The sequence below is a fragment of the Myotis davidii genome, unplaced genomic scaffold (genome assembly GCF_000327345.1).
Source record: "Myotis davidii unplaced genomic scaffold, ASM32734v1 scaffold78, whole genome shotgun sequence".
In the NCBI taxonomy this organism is placed as follows: domain Eukaryota; kingdom Metazoa; phylum Chordata; class Mammalia; order Chiroptera; family Vespertilionidae; genus Myotis; species Myotis davidii.
Window position 1 is genome coordinate 4,663,314 of NW_006290305.1, and position 22,118 is coordinate 4,685,431.

The 22,118-nt window shown below is 33.0% G+C and overlaps 1 protein-coding gene across 6 annotated transcripts in view; it reads right to left on the minus strand.

The window, feature by feature from the left end:
• Window positions 1-22,118, minus strand: part of ANKRD12 (ankyrin repeat domain 12) — an 84,695-nt gene that overhangs the window by 37,704 nt on the left and 24,873 nt on the right. For 4 of the 6 annotated variants that reach the window (XM_015563597.1, XM_006763275.2, XM_006763277.2 and 1 more), the window contains 5 exons: window positions 21,340-21,408; window positions 16,243-16,389; window positions 12,890-13,090; window positions 9,916-10,058; window positions 6,733-6,880 (listed from right to left, as the gene is read on the minus strand). In XM_015563597.1, coding sequence (XP_015419083.1) covers window positions 6,733-6,880; window positions 9,916-10,058; window positions 12,890-13,090; window positions 16,243-16,389; window positions 21,340-21,408 — 708 coding nt within the window. Of the gene's footprint in view, window positions 1-6,732; window positions 6,881-9,915; window positions 10,059-12,889; window positions 13,091-16,242; window positions 16,390-21,339; window positions 21,409-22,118 lie in introns of those variants that run through there. The other 2 variants (XM_006763276.2, XM_015563598.1) reach the window with 2 other exon arrangements.

A 22,118-nucleotide genomic window follows, 5' to 3' on the forward strand; every position in this document is an offset into this window, starting at 1 on the left:
TCCATCCATGCTGTTGCAAATGGTAAGAGTTCCTTCTTTTTTTTTACAGCAGCATAGTATTCCATTGTGTAGATGTACCAGTTTTCTAATCCACTCATCTGCTGATGGGCACTTAGGCTGTTTCCAAATCTTAGCTATGGTGAATTGTGCTGTTATGAACATAGGCGTGCATATATCCTTTCTGAATGGTGTTTCTGTTTTCTTGGGATCTTATCTGCCACTAAAACTTAGGCTTTCTTCAGCTTGGGAAAAATTTCTATTTGTATAATTGTGGACTATATTCCACCTTTATTTGCCTTTTAAATTCCCATAAAAATTATTCACGTGAGATCTGTTAGGTCTCCTTGATTTATTTTCTAAGTATTTTTCATCTTCTTTAAGAAGTCGTTCTCTATAATACTGCTGTATTGTGAGGACTTATTTTACTTGATTTTCCAATAATAATTTAAGTCCAAACAATGATCATTTCTCACTCATCCACTGAGTTGTCTGGTTGTATAATCATGTTTTTTGTTTTTTTTATTAGCTCCAAAATGTCTTTTGAGCTATAACTGAATTTTCTTAAGTATTCATTTCTGTTGTTTGCTGAACGATCTGGGTTAACATTCTGTTTGTTCAAATGATTGTTTTCTTAGGTTTCTAGGTTCTTGGAGTGTTGTCTTTCTTCGATAACTCATTGAAACCCCATATTGGAGTAGTCTAAGAGGCAGCCCTCCTGCTGGAGGTAGAAGGTAAAGTGGCCTTCACACCTGTGACTGCCAGCAGCTGAAGCACCAGGAGGAACCGTTCCGGTTGTTTGATTCTAGGTCTTCTCAAACTTTTACAGTCTCAGTAATGAATGAGCCTAGCTTACAGGTTCAGTTATTTCTTGGATTTGTGGAATTTGGAGAGTCCTAAAAAATCCCTAAGAACCAGTAACCACTCTCCACCAATTTAACAAATATTTATTGAGCAATATCTTTGTACCAAACACTTAAGGAGTTTATTTACATTTACTGGAAGGTGAAAATATATACTAAAAGGGATGTTGCTCCATTTGTTAACATTACCACTAATAAATACTGCTTCAACCAATGTTATATTTTTGTCTTTTTATTCACCCTTCCAACCCTGGTCTCCTCATTTTATAATTAGTCCCACTTTTGGATAAAATAAAGGAACTATCACTATTGCTGGACCCTTCTCAAAACTATTAAAAAACCTAGCAGACCCCAATGGGTTGCTCCGTTGGTTGGAGCATTGTCCCATACACCAAAAAGGTTGTGGGTTCAAATCCCCAGTTGGGGCACATATGGAGGCAACAGATAGATCTTTCTCACATCGATGTTTCTCTCTCTTCTTCTCTCCCTAAAATCCATAAACATATCCTAAGGCAAGGATTAAAAAACCCCCAACATATTAGGTTTCCCCTTAACATAAGAATTTCTTTGAATTAAAAAAATATCCTGCCTGGCCAGTGTTGCTCAGTGGTTGAGTGTTGACCCATAAACCAAGAGGTCATGTTTTGATTCCCGGTCAGGGCATATACCCAGGTTTCCGGCTCCATCCCCAGTAGGGGACATATAGGAGGCAGCAGATTGAGATTTCTCCCTCATGGATGTTTCTATCTCTCTATCCCTCTCCCTTCCTCCTTCTCTAAAATCAATAAAAACATATTTTTTAAAGAATATTCTGGATCTTGTATGTGCCATTTATTTTAACTAAATTTTGTACAAATTTCCCCCAGAGAAGTATAAATCACCTATTAAATACATTATTTTTTTAGTGTTGCCTATTTTTCAACTTTGGTATGACTTTTAAACATTAACATTTTTTTCCCCTACCGATTCTTCTTTTTTCATTCCCATACAATTTATCTCTTGAAAAATCAAAGCCATTTGAGTTTCCCACAGTCTAGATTTTGCTTGGTGCAGTTCAGCAGCATGTTCCTCTGACTTTGGTATTTTCTGAAAATGGCAGCTGGATCCTGAGGAGTGAAGAATAGTAGTGTAATGTGTTCTTTCAGCAGGGAGCATGCAATGCTTTTATTCCCCCTCTTTTTAAAAAATCTAATGTTAGCAACTGTTGATGCTCAAAGCTTACACATATTAACTGATATGTGGTTTACAAAATGGTCAAACTATTTTCTTTTTTACCTGCATTAACCTTATTTAAAAAACACTTCTCACGCAGCCGATGTGGCTCACTGGTTGAGGGTCAACCCATGAACCAGGAGGTCATGGTTTGATTCCTGGTCAGGGCACATGCCAGGGTTTCGGACTTGATCCCCAGTAGGGAGCATGTAGGAGACAGCCAATTGATGATTCTCTCATCATTGATGTTTCTGTATCTTTCCTCCCTCTCCTTTCCTCTCTCTGAAATCAATAAAAACATATTAAAGAACAACCAAGACCAAAACCAAAAACTTCTCACCTATAATGAGGTTACCCAGTGACAGAGTTCATGTAAGAAAAGATAAATAATTTATTATTTTCTTTTATTTATGCCTAATTTTTAAAATAAATTGGTTCTCTTATGATAAATTAATTAAAATAATTATGACCATGGACTATGGATTTAAACTTATTTAATCAATTTCAAATATTTATTATTAATAGCCTTATTGAAGCTCAAACTATCCCATCTTTGGTCAATTGGAAACTGATCTAAGTTGTCTCCTAAGGCCTTTTGACAAAACCTTATAGTAATCTTTCATAGCTTCCTTGTAATCAGCAATGACAAGATGTTGACAGCTCATCTTATATATTTCCTATCCCAGACTTAAAATCACCTATTTTTTTCTAAAAAGCCTTGGTTTTCTTTTAGTAGAAAGCATGTCAAGATTATAATCTGGGCACTAGGAAAGATTATTGGAATTGGGATCAATGCTTTTAGATCTTTTCAATGGACAAAGCAAGGCAATTTTATGTATTTGTATATATTTGAAATTTTATTTGCAAATAATTTCAAACTCACAGAAATTAAAAAATAAAAACTACTAAAAATTTTATATTCTTTATCCAGCTTTGCCCATTGTTAATGTTTTCATTCTCTTGCTTTATAATTTACTTGCACTATATATGCAAATATTTTTTTCCTGAACTAGATGAGGTCAAATTATATACATCATGGCTCTTTACCCCTATTTACGTCAGTGAGTAACTCCTAAGAAATAAGTATTTCCTAAGACATAAGGATATTCTCTTGTCAACAAAATACAGTTGTCAACTTCAAAATTTACAATGATACAACACTAATTTACTGTCCATATTCCTTGTTAAATGATCTAATAATGTTATTTATAATCATTTTCCCTCTCCAGTACAGGATCCAGTCTGGAACAGATATTGCCTTTAATTTACTATCTCTGTCTGGAACATTTCTATTGCCCTTTTAGTTTTTCATGACATTGCCATTTCTTACTCTTTCACCAGTCTTAAAAAGAAAAAACCCAGAACATTCCTCATAATTATGCATTCTCAGAAAGCCACAAAAGTGATAATGTACCCTTTTCATGAAATCATATATGGAGATACATGATGCGCATTTGTCTCTCCTTTGATGTTTTTTTTTTTTTATTTGTTAATCTTCATCCAAGGATATTTTTTCCACTGATTTTTTTTAAGGGAGAGTGGAAGGGAGGAATATAGGGAGGGAAAAACAGAGAGAGAGAGAGAGAGAGAGAGAGAGAGAGAGAGAGAGAGAGAGAGAGAGAGAGAGAGAGAGAAACATTGATGTGAGAGAGACACACAGATTGGTTGCCTCCTGCACAAGCCCAGACAATGGCTGAGCTCAAACCTGCAACCCAGGTACATGCCCTTGACCAGGAATAGAACCCTGAACCCTCCACCCTCTGGTCCGTGGACCAATGCTCCACCACTGAACCAAACCAGCCAGGGGTGAAGATGTTAATTTTGATCACAGTTTAGGTGCTGCTTGATTTCTCCACTATACAACCATTGGTTTTTATCCTTTCCTCTCTCAGAACTGGAGAAGACAATGTAAATTTCCTGTTTTTCATAAAAAAATTTCAACTAGATTTATCTATTAGTGATTCCTGCCTAATCTTTATTTACCATAAAGAGTATACATGATCAGGTAGGGGCAGGGATTGAGTAAGAAGGGGCAGCATAAGAAAACAATAAAATAAAATAAAAAAAGAAACTTGCTGGAATGATATAGTCTGTATCTTTATAAGACTGAATTATATAGGTCTATGAATTTCTCAAAACTAAAAGAATGTTTTAGTAAATAAAAAAATTATTTGGGCAGGGGGAAAAAATGGACACATATGTAATATCCTTTGTAATAAATAATAAAATTAAAAAAAAAATAAATCAACAACAAAAAAAAATTATTAATTTCTCAAATATAAATATTACCTAAAAAATTCATACACAAAAATTGAAACTAGTTAATGAATAAAATGCATGCTAAAGTACTTAGAGGTCTGCAACTTATTTTGAAATGCATCAAAAATTAAGATGGATTAAATGGGGAACTTATATGCATACATGCATAGCCCACAGACACAGACAATAGTGTGGTGAAGGCCTGGGAGGGGTGGGTGCAGAGTGAAGGGGGTCAAAGGGAAAAAAAGGGGGAGAGCATCTATAATACTTTCAACAATAAAGAGAAATTAACAAATAAAAATAAATAAGATAGATTGAAGGGTAGAGAGAGATATATGTGATAATGTAGTAAAGGAACTATAGCAAAAAGTTAACTGTAAAATGTAGTTGGTGGGTACATGGTGTTCACTGTACAATTCTTTGTACTTTGCAGTATTTTTGACCATTTTCATAATAAAACATTGGGATTTTAACTTCTGCATAACAAAGGACATCATCAATAGCATGAAAAGCAATGTACTGAATGGAACAAAATATTTGCAAATCATATATATGATAAGGGGTTAATATCTAAAATATATAAAGAATTCATTCAACTCAACAGCAAACAAACAATTCAATTGAAAAATTGAGAGAAGATTTCAATGACTGAGAAACTGGCAGAGGATTGCAATAGACGTTTTTCCAAAGAAGACATACAAATGGCCAATGGGTACATAAAAGATGCTCTACATCATTAAGCACCAGGGAAATGCAAATCAAAACTACAATCAGATATTATCTCATACCTGTTAGAGTGACAATTATAAAAAAAGACAAAAAATAACAAGTTGTGGTAAGAATGTGAAATAAAAGAAAACTGGTGCACTACTGATCAAAATTTAAACTGGTATACCCATATAGAAAACAGCAATTTCGGTTATTTCTCCAAAGAAACCAAAAACTAATTTAAAAAGATATATGCACCCACATATTCAGAACAGCATTATTTACAATAGCCAAGATATGATAAACAACCTAAGTATCCATAGACGAATGAATAGATAAGGTGTAGTATACAGTATATACACAATGGAATATATTCAGCCATGAAACTTTGCCATTTGCAACAGCATGAATGAACCTAGAGGGTATATTCTAAGTGAAATAAATCAGCCAGAGAAAGACAAGTACTGTATATTCTAACTTATATGTGAAACCTAAAAACAAAAGTAAGCTCACAGTTACAGAGAACAGATCGGTGGTTGCTAGAGTTGAGGATGGTGGGAGTGAGCAAAACAGATGAAGAGCATCGAAGGTATAAACTTAAATATAAAATAATTTATGGGGCAGTAATCTACAGCATAGTGACTACCATTAATACTATATTGCATATTTGAAGGTTGCTAAGAGAATAGATCTTAAAAGTCCTCATCTCAAGGAAAAAGAAAATAATTTTAACTATGTATAATGATGGATGTTAACTAGACTTATTGTGGTGATCATTTCACAATATATGTAAATACAGAATCATTATGTTGTATACTTGAAACTAATATAATGTTCACTTCTTCCTCAATTAAGGAAAAAAAAGTACAGATGTTTATATCATAGACCTTTTTTGCCTCAAAACTATAGATGTCATTCTATTGCCTTTGGGCAGTGACTGAGATTAAATGAGTGTGGTTTGATTTTTATTCCCTTACATATAACAATATAATAGCAATATGACTTAACTGTTCCTAGGAATTCTTTAGATATTTTGGACATATGGTCAATTATGAAACCTACTAAATTCTTTTTAATGGATTTTTACCTGAAACATGGTGAATGTTTCTAGTCTGTACACAAAAGATTTTCTTCAATTACAAGGAAGTTTTTTCTGTTGTATTTTAAACTGTTTATGCGTTTTAAAAAAATTCTGAGTACACCAAAAGTTTTCTGAAATATTATTTTGGCTCTTCCTTTTAAAAATTGTGTTTGTGAAACTGTGCCCCTACCTTTAAACAATGACCAGAGTTCAACCACCTAAATGACAAAAGTTAAAAATGTAAAGACAATTCATTAATGCCACGTAAAGACAGAAAGGGTTTGGTTAGTGTATCTCTAATTTATGAAAGAATGTAAAGAAATCAGAAGAGCAGTGGTGGTAGCTATTAATGGGGAAAGGTTCTACAATGGGCTTGAATGTAATATCAGCAATTTATGGAAGAAAATCATGAAAATAGGGCAATGGCATCATGACTCCATTTACACAGAGGACATATAGCAAATAACTAGGTTACTAAATTCACCAGTCTTACTAGCTAGCTAGCATTATTGTAAGGTATTCAAACATTTTATGTACTATAAAGTAGAAGTAAAACGTCCTACTAAACATCATGTCAAACAAATAGTTGAATACAGATTATCTGAAGCAAACCTGTGTAACTTTCATCATCATCAGATAAAGGCACCTCTCTTTTTAGTAGCAATTCCAACTCCTCTGTTTCTGCAACATCCACTGGACGCTCTCCGTGTTTATTAGCTTGAAATGGATTTCCACCATGACGAAGTAACAGTTTCACTATCTGAATTAAATAGTAGGAAGATTTAGTCACTTCATATTTTTTATCATTTTAACCATTCTCTTGATAACATTCATAACATCATTCTGCCTCATTTATTCTGCCTCCATTCCTTACAGTGTGTCTCTTCTAAATCATGATTACTCTCTTCAAGTTTCATTTTCATTGCCCCCCCCCCCATCTGATGATTATACCTGCTACAAAGAAATTTCCTCCTTAAAATGTAAACTGGGCAATTTTAGCAGTGAATCTCATCAGTTTCTTCCCTTTTCATCATACATTCAATAAATTATTTATTGAGAACCTATTAACAAGTACTGCTCCAAGTTCTGAAGATACATCAATAAACAAGCATAACAAGTTCCTTGGCTTCATGGAACATATACAGTTGACCCTTGAACAATGCAGGGATTAGGGATGCCAGCCCTGCACAGCTGACAATCCACATATAACTTTTGACCCCCCAAATCCTGACTACTAATAGTGTACTGTTGATCAGAAGCTTTACCAATAATGATCAATTAACACATATTTTGTATATTACATACTGTATTCTTATCATACAGTAAGCCAGAAAAAATAAAATTTTATTAAGAAAATCATAAGGATTGGTCAAGATTGGCAGCGAAAGAAAATGTGGTACTGCTGTCCTCCCACAACCTTATCAAAATTACTACTAAACTACTCAATAAGCAAGAACTGCAAGTGCTCCTCTTTCAACCGGGAATAAGACAGGGATGGGTGTCTGCTTTCATCATTCTTAACATAGCACTGGAAGTCCTAACCACAGTAAACAGATAAGGATGAGAAACAAAGACATCCAAACTGGAAAGGAAGAAGTAAAACTGTCATTATTTGCAGATGACATGATACTATTAATAGAGAACTATAAAGATTCCATCAAAAAAGTACTAGAACTGACATAGAGATATAGAGAACAGAACAGGGAGCCCAGATATAAACCAACGCCTTTATAGTCAATTATTATTTCACAAAGGAGGCAAAAACATACAATGGGCTAAAGATTTCAATAAATGGTGCTGGGAAAAAGGGACAGATATGTACAAAAAAATAAAACTAGATCACCTTACACCACACATAAGAATAAACTCAAAATGGATTAAAAGTTAAATGTTTGACTTGAAATCATTAATATCCGACAAAACATAGGCAGGCAGTAAAATCTTTGACATTTCTCAGACAGTATTTTTTTTCTGATATATCTCCTCTGGCAAGGGAAACAAAAGAAAAAATAAATGGAACTACATCAAACTAAAAAGTTTTCGCACAAAAAAGAAAGCCATCAACAAAATGAAAATACAGCCCACTAAATGGTAGAACATTATTTGCTGATACATCTGATAAGGGCTTGATATCCAAAATATAAAGAACTTATACAACTCAACGCCAAAAAAAAGAAAACACCCCAAAAATAACCCAATTAAAGAATGGGCAGAGGACCTCAATAGACACTTCCTTCAAAGAGGAGATATGGATGACCAATAAACATACAAAAAGATGCTCAATGTTACGAAATGCAAAATAAAACCACAATGAGATAACACTTCACACCTGTCAGAATGGCTATCATCAATAAATCAACAAACAACAAGTGTTGCCCAGGATGTGCAGAAAAGGGAACTCTTATGCACTGTTGGTGGGAATGTAGACTGATGCCGCCACTGTAGAAAGCAGTATGAAGTTATGGCAAAAAATTAAAAAAGGAACTGCTTTATGACCCAGCAATTCCACTTCTGAGAATTCATATAAAGAAACCCGAATCAAACTCACACTAATTAGAAAGAATATATGCACCCCCATGTTCATTGCAGTTATTTACAATAGGCAAGATTTAGAAGCAGTCCAAGTGTCCATCAGTAGATGATGGGATAAAACAGCTATGATACATTTACACAATGGAATATTACTTGGCTATAAAAAAGAAGAAAAATTTATCCTTTACCATATAATTTCACTCATCTAGAATCTAATGAACAAACTGAACTGACAAGCAAAACAGAGACACTCATAAATAGAGAAGAGTTGACAGCTCTGGGGTGAGGAGGCTTGCGGGGTAAAGGGACTGAGCAAAAAAGAAAAAAGAGAGAGAAAGAACTGCCCTGCTGGTGTGGCTAGGTAGTTGAGTGTCAACCCATGAACCAGGAGGTCGGGGTTCGATTCATGGTCAGGCCACATGCCTAGGCTCAATTCCCAGTGTGAGCGTGCAGGAGGCAGCTGACCAATCACTGTCTTTTATCTCTGATGTTTCTATCTCTCCCTCATCCTTCTTCTCTAAAGTCAATAAAAATATGTTTTTTAAAAAAGAAAACCTATTTGAAAAAATAGTGACGGAAAACTTCCCTAACCTGGTGAGGGAAATAAACACACAAGTCGAAGAAGGACAAGAAGTCCAAAACAAGATGAATCCAAAGAGGCCCACACCAAGAATGGTTTAGCTTTGATATCAACATGCCAAAGGTTGAAAATGCAAATGAAACTTACAACCCAGTATGGTTCATAATATTACAGCAAAACTACTAACATGATGTTTAGAGATACCATTAATTTTGAGCATTTATAATATTTGATTATAATATCATGTTATTATTATTATACAAATAAACCATCTGAAAAATAATGTCAGCTAAAATGCAGGCATAAATGTTATGTATACAGGAATCATTAAATATTAACAAGTCTAAAAAAAGATAGGCAGTATGACACTACAATTTTTATTCTAAGAAAAATCCACTTTAACCACTATATCTAGTTGTGTGGCGAATGGCCTGGAAATAAAATTTTGCCAACCTATATAATTAATTATCAAATTAAATAAATTTTATGTAAGTATAATACTAAACCTGACTATGATAGGAATTAACAGTTCAAAGGCAGATAAAAGGAAACAAAATACAGATAAGCTGATTAAGGCAATGAGTGAAATATGACAGGAGATCGCATGACTAAGAAGGAAACGAAATTACTCTGGGTTGAATTTATATTTTGAAAATTATTATTGATTTTTCTATCATACTTACATCTCTATGCCCACTACTAGCAGAATCATGGAGTGGAGTGTCATCATCTAATCCTTGTGTGTTAACATCTGCTCCAGCTGCTATAAGTATCTTAGCAACATCGTAATATCCAACATTGCAGGCTTCATGCAGTGGTGTCCAACCTAAAGTTAGAGTACTAACTTAAGCATATAGTTCACTAAAATGCAGGAATAAATGTTATATATATAGAGGGATCATTAAATATTAACAAGTCTAAAAAAAGATAGGGAGCATGACACTGTGCAATTTTTATTGTAAATAACATCTACTTTAACCACTACATCTAGCTATTTGACAGATTGGCCTTGTAATAAAAATAATTATATATATATATATATATGTGTGTGTGTGTATATATATATATTTCCATATACATAAGCATGTGTGACATACTGATTTTAAATGCACATACTACAGAAAGAAAAAGGAGTGACGAACAAGAAATAAATACCTGGGAACACCACTAATCTTATAGAAGGTTTATTCGTGATAATATTATTTCCATTAAAGTTAAATTATTTGGCAAAATATTAAACATTTAAGCTTATCCAATAAATATAAACTTGCTAAAATTTATAATCAACTGACTATAGAAAAAAATAGAAAAAAAATAGAAAAAGAGGCAAAATATTAACCTTGTAAGGGTCTTTTATTCAGCAAACAAAAACCCCTTTGTTTTAAGGGCTTTCATCTGTTAAATCAATACAATATTTTCTGAATTTAATATTTATTTAAACTGGAATAAATTTATCATTTTAATTACTTTTATATTAAAATAAAGTTATATGTTTATGAAAGAAAAATTAGAAAACATAAGAACGATAAAGCACAACCCTAGCTGGTTTGGTTCAGTGGATAGAGCGTCAGCCTACAGACTAAAGGGTCTCGGGTTTGATTCCTGGTCAAGGGCACATGCCTCCGTTTGCAGGCTCCTTCCCGGCCCAGGACTGGTTGGGGCTCATGCAGGAGGGCAACCAATCAATGTGTTTCTCTCACATCGATGTTTCTGTCTTTCCCTCTCTCTTCACTCTCTCTAAAAATCAATGGAAAAATATCCTAGGGTGAGAATTTAAAAGAAACAAAAATCTACAAAGCACAAAATAAGCATTACCTATAATTCCAACACCTAGATACAATAATTTCAATAATTTAACATAAATCCTACTAGATTCTCTCCCTCTCATATCTATAATTTTAAAACAAAACTTGGAAGATTGTTTAACCTGCTTCTTTTACTTACTACAATGAAAATAATCCCCCATGTCACTTTTCTACAATATAGTATCACATTGATTGAACATGCCATAATTTGTTTAAATAAGTACCTATTGCTGGACATTTAAATTATTTCTAATTTTTAAAAATTTGAAAAAATGCTGCAACAAATAACCATACAATTGGATTTTTATGCACATTCATAATTATACATTTAAGATAAATGCTAGGAAGTGATTTGTTAGACCAAAAAAAAGTACAAATTTTTGGTTTCCGATAGATATCAAGTTTAAGTTCATTCTTTAAAGTTGATATTTTATATCACCCTTCCCCTAATTCACACCCAATAGAGAAATAAATTCCAGATGTATTTTAGTAGGGCTATGTGTAAAAGCAAAACAAAAATAAAATTTGGAAAGAAAGAAAATATAAGGGTATGGTTTTATGATTTAGGGGCAGAAAAGGCCGCCTTAAATAAAATACCAAAGAACCCAAAAATGAAAACAATAACTTATATGATTACATTAAAAACTTTAGTACAATAACACTGTAATGAAAATTCAAACATGGCCACAGAAAGTAAAAACCTTTACATATTCAATCATTAAAATCTACACTAAAATGAAGGGCTCTTACATATTAATACTACCAAACATAAGAAAAATGGGCAAAGAACTGAATCTCACAATCATAGAATACAAGAAATATTCACTGTCATTACTGATTAAGAAAGTCCAAATTAAAGATATTTTTTTCAATTGCCAGAGTGCTAATAATTAAATCTATAATATCCACTTTTAGTGAAGATGTGAAGAAAAGAGCTCTTTCTATAGTACTCTTGATGGTAGGGTAAACTGATAAAAGATTTTTCTGGAGGGTCATGTGCCTCTATTTCAAATATTTTAAAATATGCATTCCCTTTGATTCAACAGTTTTCCTTCTAACAGGAATACTGACAATCCTTCCACCATAACTATACACAAAGATATTTCTACAAGTGTTCACTAAAGTATTGTCCATAGAATCTATACTATACAATACCATACAGTTGTTCAAATGAATGAAGTAGAACTATCTGTATGTACTGACAGAAATATCTGTAACGCATTAAGTAAAAAAAGGCAGGTTGTAGAACTGAAGGCTGATAGATGTATTTGAGTAACTAAAATAAACCACCGCTGCCCTGATCAGTGTGGCTTAGTTGGTTGGAGCATCAACTCAAACAACAAAAGGTCTTGGGTTTGATTCCCAGTCAAAGCACAAACCCAGGTTGCAAGTTTGATCCTTGGTCAGGTTTCTCTCTCTCTCTCTCTCTCTCTCTCTCTCTCTCAAGAAAAACCTAACTTTTGAGGATTAAAAAATAAAACACCACCACATCTCTTTATAGTCCTTTATGTTCAAGTTAATATCTTGACTTATAAATTAACTGCTATGAAAACATCATATAACTCTAATTCACCTAGAATAAAACCTAAATAAGATTTTAAAATGTTATAATCTGTCAACTAAAAAAAAATTTAACATTTAAAAATCTGACTAATTATTGACATGGAATTGTAGTAAAGATCAGGGTTTTATGTACACAATCCAAAACAGTTCTGTAATAAAGTAAGGTTTTAGAATTCTTTTTTTTAAAACAAGAATAATAAAAAAATGTAGATTAAATTGTATTCAAAACCTGTTTAGATAAATTTTAAATTTTAGTTCCTGATAATTAGTATTTAATTACAAGTCTTACCTGCAAAATCTTTCACATTCACATTTGCTCCTAAACTTATTAATTCTTTGACTTGTTTCACATCTCCTCGAATAGCTGCCATGTGTAAAGGCGTTTCACCACGTTCATTTCGTTTATTAACTTTATCTTTTTGTCGAGATGAGGAACTGGGAGTTTTCTTTTGGGCTGGTGTTGTTTGTGATGGATGATTTGGTGTGGAATCTATAAGAAAGGAGAAAGTTAAAAATTCTAGGCTAAATATTTTGTATATTCATTTAAAGGCTTTTATAGATAATGTGCTAATTTCTGGAACAGGAAGAATATCTTCTCACCTTCACAATCCAAAACTTGACTTGCATTTTACCCAAATAGTTGGAGTAGATTTTCCTTTAGGGTTATCAAATATTGCATGAACCAATTTAGAAAAAATATTTTATTCAATCTATTCATAAAATTGGTCTAAAATGAATAATAAAGTATCAGGTATGCATACTAAAAGTGTTTGTTCAATGAATAATTTGATAAAACTGCTATTATTCTAAGACCTAGATGAAATGACATTAAGACTAGAGACACACCTCTGACTCAGACAAAGCATTGGAGTTGTACTTGGATATTAAGTGCAAACTAAGGCTGTGACGATTTTAGTATGAAAATGAAATTTAACTATAAGAAATAAGAAGAGGCTGGGGAAAGGCCTTTAAAGAGAAAAAAAGTGCTTTGCTATGATTCCCATCTTTTGATTTGTTTCAGTTTCTCTATCAAAAACAAGAATGGTAAACTAGATGAGGTCCAATGTCCTCTCCTCCACATTTTATAACTATTGGGAGGAAAAACAAAAACCAGTTTCTTAATCAGTTAAGGATTCAAGACATATGTATAACATTAGTAATTAATTCTAAAATTTACAACTATTTAAAAGAAACACCTGCTGTAAGAGAAAAGTCCATGGAAAATTATTTTCTAGTGTAGTTAGAGCACTAACATAACATCATCCTTTTCTCAATAAGAAAAAAGGTTAAAGTTTACCTTTTGACTTTTAAAGTATATTTTGTCATTATAAGCTTCCGATCTGTATATATAACATACTCTCCATAAGAGCAAGGACTTTGTCTATCGTATTTATCACTACATCTTGATGTCTTAGACTCCTTGGTACATGGTACTCATGCAATATTTGCTGAATGAATAAATGTATTTTATAATTTTTATAGTCACGTTATTTATTAAGAAAACTAATTGTTGAACTTCTTAAAAACAAAAGAACATACTTTTTAATTCATACAACTTGCAAGGAATTTATATAAAATATTGTTAGCCATACCAAAACAGTAATCACACATACAAGTAGTACTATCCATAATGGCAATCAGGTTAAACATAACAAAAAAATGGAAAATTAATTATGAAACAGATAAAACAATGAACAATATATCAATATGATATTGGCAAACAGTTTGATATTTCTAAAGCTTTGCACTCTAATTCTATATTCTATAAATATAAAAGCCTAAGCAACCGTTATGACCAAATGACCAATTGACTAGTCGCTATGATGTGCACTGACCACCAGGGGGCAGACGCTCGACACAGGAGCTGCCCCCTGGTGGTCAGTGCGCTCCCACAGCCAGCCACCCGTGGCACCTCCCCCCAGCTGGCCAACCTCCCATGGCCCTTTTCCCCCGCCCCCAACCCCCCCTGCTAGCCAACCTCGTATGGCCTCCCCTCCACCCCATTAGGTCCCGATCGGGGGGCTGGCTGGCCAACCTTCCGGGGTCCCTCTCCCTGGCTGGCTGGCCCCCCAACAGGCCTTGATCGCCGGCCAAGCCAAGGGGCCCCACCTGTGCACAAATTCATGTACCGGGACTCTAGAATATTAATAAGTTGACTAAGATATTTCCTTGAATAAAAAGAACCTATTGCAGAACAGTATTAAAAAATGATCTTATTTATAGTTAAAAACAATCTATAATAAAAGATGTAATATATTTATATGCTTATGGCTAGTACATTTCTAGAAGAAACTGATAATAGTCATTGTCTGTCAAGATAGGAAGCTATTAAGATAAGGAAGGACTTTAACTTAATGCCTTATTGTATTAACTCTTTAATTTATTCTAAGGATAGAAGTTCATGCTATAAAAAAATCAGTTTTAAAAATTAAAAGTCTTTCCATCTAACTATTATATATGATTCAAAGTCAATATTTTACAGAAACATTTCAAGTTTTAATATTGTAAAAAATCCTTAACTTGGCTACATTCTTTACCAAGGTAGGGGTGGAAAGGTGGGACAATAACCAAAATCTATTCTACTTAAAATGGCAGAAAGCCCTAACATTTTTATTAGTGAAAGATATTAGGTACACACATGCTTTGATACACAAACTCTAGAAATTTTAGCATGCTGTCTCAGTTTTTTAAAAAAGAGCCAACACAGGAAAAGTTCACTGGAAAAATTGTGTCTTTTTCAATGCACTTCAACAGGGTCTGTTATGTTACCCAAAGTCTTACGCAAAGATGCCTTGAATTTAGAGCTAAAATAATTTTTTTTTCTATAGACAAAAGAGATTTACTTTCTTGTATCACTCAATGAGAATTATACAACTCAAAACTTTTCTTTTGTGTTGTTACTGCCAGAATGCACAGCAAAATTCAATGCTCAAAGTAATAACTATATCAGTCCAGCTATCTGAGTTCTTTTTAATAAATCAACAGGTTGATTTGTTTGTTCCATTTTGCTTTGGTCCTGCTGGTAAGCCATTTTCAGTTATTTCTGGGGGACATAGTACATGAAAAAACACACACTTCCTTAACTGGAAGTGTGAAATGAAATATGAGATAAATTTATACAATATACTGCAGGTATTTTTTCTTTTATAATTACCTAGATCTTAAACAATAAAATAACAAAACATGAATTAAACTCTTACTCCTAAAAGGAATAATATGATAAGATCATCAGTTTATCACCAGGATGCTAGTGAACTGAAAAGTAAACTATAAACCTAGAAGCAGCTTTATAGAAACAGGAGTAAAGACATTCTTCATTGAGGTAAAAGCACCCAGTTCAGCAACAGATTTCTCAAGCTGACTGACCAATTTCTAAATTGCTCATTTTAATTGACAAGTATTTACTGAATGTCCACTAATGCAATGATCCCTGCTCTTGCGTAGTTTCTCATCTAGTGGAGGATACAGACGGACAATAAACAATTGTCACACAATTAAATGTAGTTACAAACTTATGTTACAAGAAATTCTGACTAAATCTAGGAATAAAAATTTAAAGTAGTTAAAAATAACTGGTTAAGACAAGACTGGATTTGGAGGAAAACTAAGAGTAAACATGAACTCAGTGATGGTAAATTTCACCTGGACTGTTGTCTCTTGCTGTCATCTGCATAAGAAGTGCCATCTGCTTTCGCTCTGAGAGTGGATAACCAAAAAGAATGCTAACTGGTGTGGACTTCTTATTTCCAGCTTCCTTTTTTGTTTTCTTCTTTTCTGGACCTTCTTTCTCTGCAATTATTAATAAGTATATAAGAATTTGAAACAAATATAAGCACTCAAAAGCAAAACTCAGGGGGGGATGGGGGGCATCTGTAATACAACAATAAAGATTAAAAAAGCAAAACATAAAATGACTTTTTAAAAATAGATGTTATACATGTATATGGGAACGTGTGTATGAACCAACAATAGGCAGATGAAAGAGTACCATACTTTTATTATATTATACAATCAATTTTCTTACTGAATGTTTTTTAAAATGTTATTAATTCTATTGTTTTCAGAGAACTAATAACATTTGGAAATTTACTCCAAGTAAAATTTGTATTTAATGATTTGTTCTATTAAAATTTAACTTCAACAACATTTCCAACATTCCTTAGTGTTACATCTTTGAAACGTCTCTTTCACTCACTATAATTTTACACTTTTTAATTATTGGGAAGTCTACATAGCAATGCTCCTTCAAATTACTTCCTGAATTTCACTAATGATTTATACAATCTTCTAAAAAGATAAGTACAGGAGACAAGTCTCATCACACAGACCTATTATTCATTTAAAAAACAATGAATCACTTTATTCCAGTCATAGGAAAGTTGAACAAGAAATATTAAAGTTAAACATGAACAAATTAAAGATTCTGTGTGTATGTGTGTGGCGGGGGGTTACGAGAGATCTGGCAAAAATTCAAAAATGTCTAAAGATTTTTCAAAGCAACTTGATCTGTCTTAAGTTAGCGCTAAACTTAGCTATTTTGGAAATTCTTTGGCAATACAGACAGTATTCCCCAATAATTAAGATGTGAGAAAAATCAGATGGAACTGGATTCTACAGGTCAAAGAGATACAGATGTCTGTTCTTTTTTTTTTGGACTTCTCTGGGAGTTAATTCAGGAGGTCCTAAAAGAGCTAATGCAGCCCAGCCAGTGTGGCTCAGTGGTTGAGCATCGACCTATGAACCAGGAGGTCACAGTTTGATTCCAGGTCAAGGCACATGCCTGGATTGTGGGCTCAATCCCCAGCGTGGGGCATACAAAAGGCACCCAATCAATCATCCTCTCTTATCATTGATGTTTCTGTCTCTCCCTTCCTCTCTGAAATCAATAAAATAAAAAAAATGTATGTATACAATATATATGTATGTATTTTAAAAAGAATTAATGCTGATGGTCAGCCTATTAACTATTGAGGCATCTACTAGTATTTCTTGGGAAACCCTAAACAAATATCTGGGATTTGCTGATCCAGATTTGAGGGTCTTGCAGAGGGGCTACAAAAATAAATAAATAAGTAAAATTTAAAAACAAACTTAAAAGCAGCAAAAATGAGTGGAAGAAAAGGCTTATTCATAAGTACTGTAGTCAACAGCTAAACTACTTTAGGAGATAGCATTTATTAATCTAGCAAGTTTCAAGAAACCAATAAAAGCTTGATATTAAACATTAAATATTATTAATAGCATAGAACTTAAAGTAATACTTCTTACAGTGTACCAGTTAATTAAAATATATTGGCATTGTAATGATCTAGAACAATTCGAGTTCCTAATATTTAAACTCCTCTGCCCACAAATCACTCAAAATTCAATAGTTCCTAAGTTGGCCCTTTTGTTGATATTTGATTTTCTATAATAAAACATTTCAAGCCCGGCTGGTGTGGTTCAGTGGGTAAGCGTCAACTTATGAACCAGTAGATCATGGTTTGATTCCTGGTCAGGTTGCAGGCTTAAGCCCTGTTGGTGTGGGAGGCAACTGATCGATCACTGTCTCTCATCATTGATGTTTCTATCTCTCTCTCCCTCTCCCTTCCTCTAAAATCAATAAAAAACACACACAAATATTTAAATTTTTTAAAAGATTTAAGTCAGTCTTTATTGAGTTCTTAATATATTATCTTAATTTTCCTCATTTCATTATCATTAATGATCCAATTTAGTATAAATCCAGTTTCAGCAAGCTTTCATCTAACTTACTAAGTATCTTATAAAGTACTAAACAGGTCTTTTAGAGAAGCCTGTATTTTTCCGAAAGATATACTTTCTCCTATTAATGTTCTGTTCACTTTGGTTCTCTTGTATTATTTCCCTTAATATATCTTTTCTACTTTCTATAAAATTTTCACACTGTAAAATATTTTATTCTTTTTTTAAAAAATATATTTTATTGATTTTTTACAGAGAGGAAGGGAGAGGGATAGAGAGTTAGAAACATTGATGAGAGAGGAACATCGATCAGCTGCCTCCTGCACACCCCTACTGGGGATGTGCCTGCAACCGAGGTACATGCCTTTGATTGGAATCGAACCTGGGGCTCTTCAGTCCCCAGGCCGACGCTCTATCCACTGAGCCAAACTGGTCAGGGCAAAATATTTTATTCTTAAAATATTTTGTTTTCACCTAAAAGTTAAAGCTAGTAATTGGAGGAAACAAAATAAAGAATGTATAATATCTGGCCTTAAAAATAATTTCTAAAATTTTGGGGGAAACTTTTATTTTCTCATTTGCAAAACAATTGATTATTTTTGTTTTTTATTGCATTTTAATACAATGTTTTAAAAAGAAAATGCTCTTAAAAATAAATGAATAAAATGCTCTTAAGTGATATACACTCCGTTTAGAGAAAACATGAGACATTTACAAATTCATTATTAGAATTCCATGCTGCCAAGTGATCAATAATATAATCATTACATTTTGAAAAAGAATACACAAACTGGATATACTCCAAATATTCAAGCAAATATTCAAATTAGATACTAGCATCCAATCTGAATTCTGTTTTTTTCCTTTGAGAGTCTCTAGTCATTTGTCTGAGTTCATGTTTAAATGAGCTAGAAGAAGAAGGTAAGTAAACAGTAGCAGGTGTAAACAGTTAGGTTAAAGATAACTATATACCATTCTTCAAATTTATAAAAGTGTTACATTAATATGTCTCTAAGGATGATTTTTCAAGTTTAAAGCATTGAATAAAACTTTGGCTATTTTGGATTTATCTTGTGAAAAACCTGTTTCCTTTGACCTGTCTTCTCAAGTTTCAGTAACTGAAGTATGTGTTTATATATCTGAACAGCCAGTCAGCGTTTTAAAAATTTAAACACAGGAATACTGACACATGTACTCATTTAAGGTACAGTCTACTATAGACTTGAAATTGCAGTCAGCCACCTTATATTTATATATTTTAATTCAAGTGATTCACTTATGACTAAAGAAAAACAGAAAAATAAACTTTTCAGCAATCTAACACTATTTCAATGTTCAGAGAGGATCTTTAGAAATATGGAGATGTTTCAGTCTAATAATCTCAAAAATGCTTTTTCCCCCAGGTCTTGTCAGAATAGAAAGCTCAACACTGTCACATCCAAATTAAGTAGAGTATATTAAGGAAAAGAGACAAAATTGTTTTCCTTGGGCCCTGGCTGGGTGGCTTAGTTAGGTGAAGTGTCATCCATACACCAAAAAGGTTGCAGGTTTGATTCTTGGTGGGGGTGCATACAGGAGGCAACTGATTGATGTTTTTCTCTCACATCAATGTTTCTCTTTCTTTCTCCTCCTCCTTCCTCACTCTCTTAACACATATCCTCTGGTGAGAATACGTAAAAAAATGTGTTTTTCTTTGGAAATTGGTTGATAAATTTACCAGTGTCTCAAAACCTAGAGAATATGGCATTTTTCCACTAAGCAACCACTGTGTAAGACAACAATTCAAATACAGATGAACATAACTACATGAATCATGTCTGGAATGTGTATATTTAAAGGCTGAGGAAAAAAATGTTGCCATTACTCTTTGGTTCTAACCTATCTACCCAAATCTCTAACAGCTGGGTGCCTATATATTTGGATTTCCATCAAAGATACTTAAATCACGAATGGCTTCATCACATACAGCTCTTTCAGATGCACCCTGGCACTTAGGAGTCTCATTTTAGAAAAGTACACCTAACACTACAGTAAGTGTAGGTCTTTTAAATTTAATGCCGATTATAAACATGACCTCACCCCCAAATTTGGATAATCACATAAAACTGACTTATCAACTCAATTAACAGTTTTCAGAATAATTTTTAAAATAATTAGTTGGTTCTAGACCACCACTACAAATTTATTAAATACAGTATATCAGAAACATATGATTTATTTCATATTTTATAGCTAAATGTCATATGCTGAAAAGTAGACACTTAGAGACCTAGGGACTAGGTAACATTTTATATTAAAAAACATTCAAACATAAAAATGCAAGTCCATTAAAAAAAGACTGAGTGTGTTGTCACATTCCAAAATATACATTTATTTTTTATTTTAAAATAATATTATTTATATATTCTCTTGTATTCTTCTATCTGGAGCAATTATAAAGCATAATACCTGGTGTCATAACCAAATAGAAAGGTTCCAATACAGCTAATAGTAATGACATTTTTCCAGGAAATCTGGTGTTTTAACTCATTTTTAATTTCAACATAGGCAGCAAAGTTTATAGATTCAAGAGTTCAACTTCAAAATTTTCTAAAACATGTCTTTTAAAAAATGCTGCATAACTGAAGGGTCACATGACATTGTCTATCTAAAAAAAACAAACCTTGGTATACGTTACGAAGGGTATACAGCAAAAGAGACTAAGCACCTTGGGTATCTTTCCATAGGGGGGCTGTTACAAGGGGTTGACTTTCACATTATTTTCTACGTGAATGATGCCCTATGCTGTACTGCACAACACCTGAGTGGCAGTTAAACAGTAATCCTGCTTATAATGTTCATACATAGCATTTGTTGGAAGTGATGTACTGATATCTCAAACAAAAGCTGGGAAATCTGGTGTCATGATGTAGTTCACTTATTCAACCAAAGATTATCTATATACTGGTTTGAAAAGAAATTATTTATAGTATAATACTTAATTTTAAATGTGACAGAAACCACTGGCTAAACAGGAGCCCCTGATAATCTAATTACCTGAATATGTCCTGTAAGAAGATATAAGTCTCTCCCCCCAATTTTCACTTGTATGTCCTGGATCTGAATCTACAGAATGAGAAGAGACAGGAGAAAAGAAAAAAGCACACGAAGGGAAATGCAGAATTCAACAAGCCAACATTTTTCAAAAGACCACTTGTCAATGATAATGCATTGTTTTTCCAAAAGTTTATTTTTAGGTAAAGCCAAAAGTACACATAAGTAAAACACAGGTTTGGCCCATACCTAAGATTTCAGTTTCTTCAATTAGAATATTAAAGTTAGGAAAATCAACCGTGCAGCTTTCAGTAGATATTACTGATGCTGTTTATTAAAACATATCATGGCCTTTAAACTTATATACATTTTTAAATTTGTGAATAATGATAAAAGATGCAGTACTCTATCACTGTTTTTCTGTTTAGAATTTGTCTTTAGAAAACTTGAATAACGGACTTTAATCAGCATTTTTGTTTTAAAAGGGCAAACATATACAGAAAACAATGGAATACTTTGGAGTATAGTATCATTCTAGACCACAGAACTTTCTATAAATTATACACATTTCTAATGGTTTGCAATACTACACTAATCACTACTAAAGACCTCTTGGGAAGAGTAGCTCAATCAAAATATGTTTATCAGCTAAGAATATGGAATTCTGCCTAACAATTCAAGACATACACAATATGGAGAATTGACTTTTGGTAATATGGCTAGAGCAGATATGCCATTTTAGCCTACAATAATATTATTCTGATATTCATATTCTCAACTTA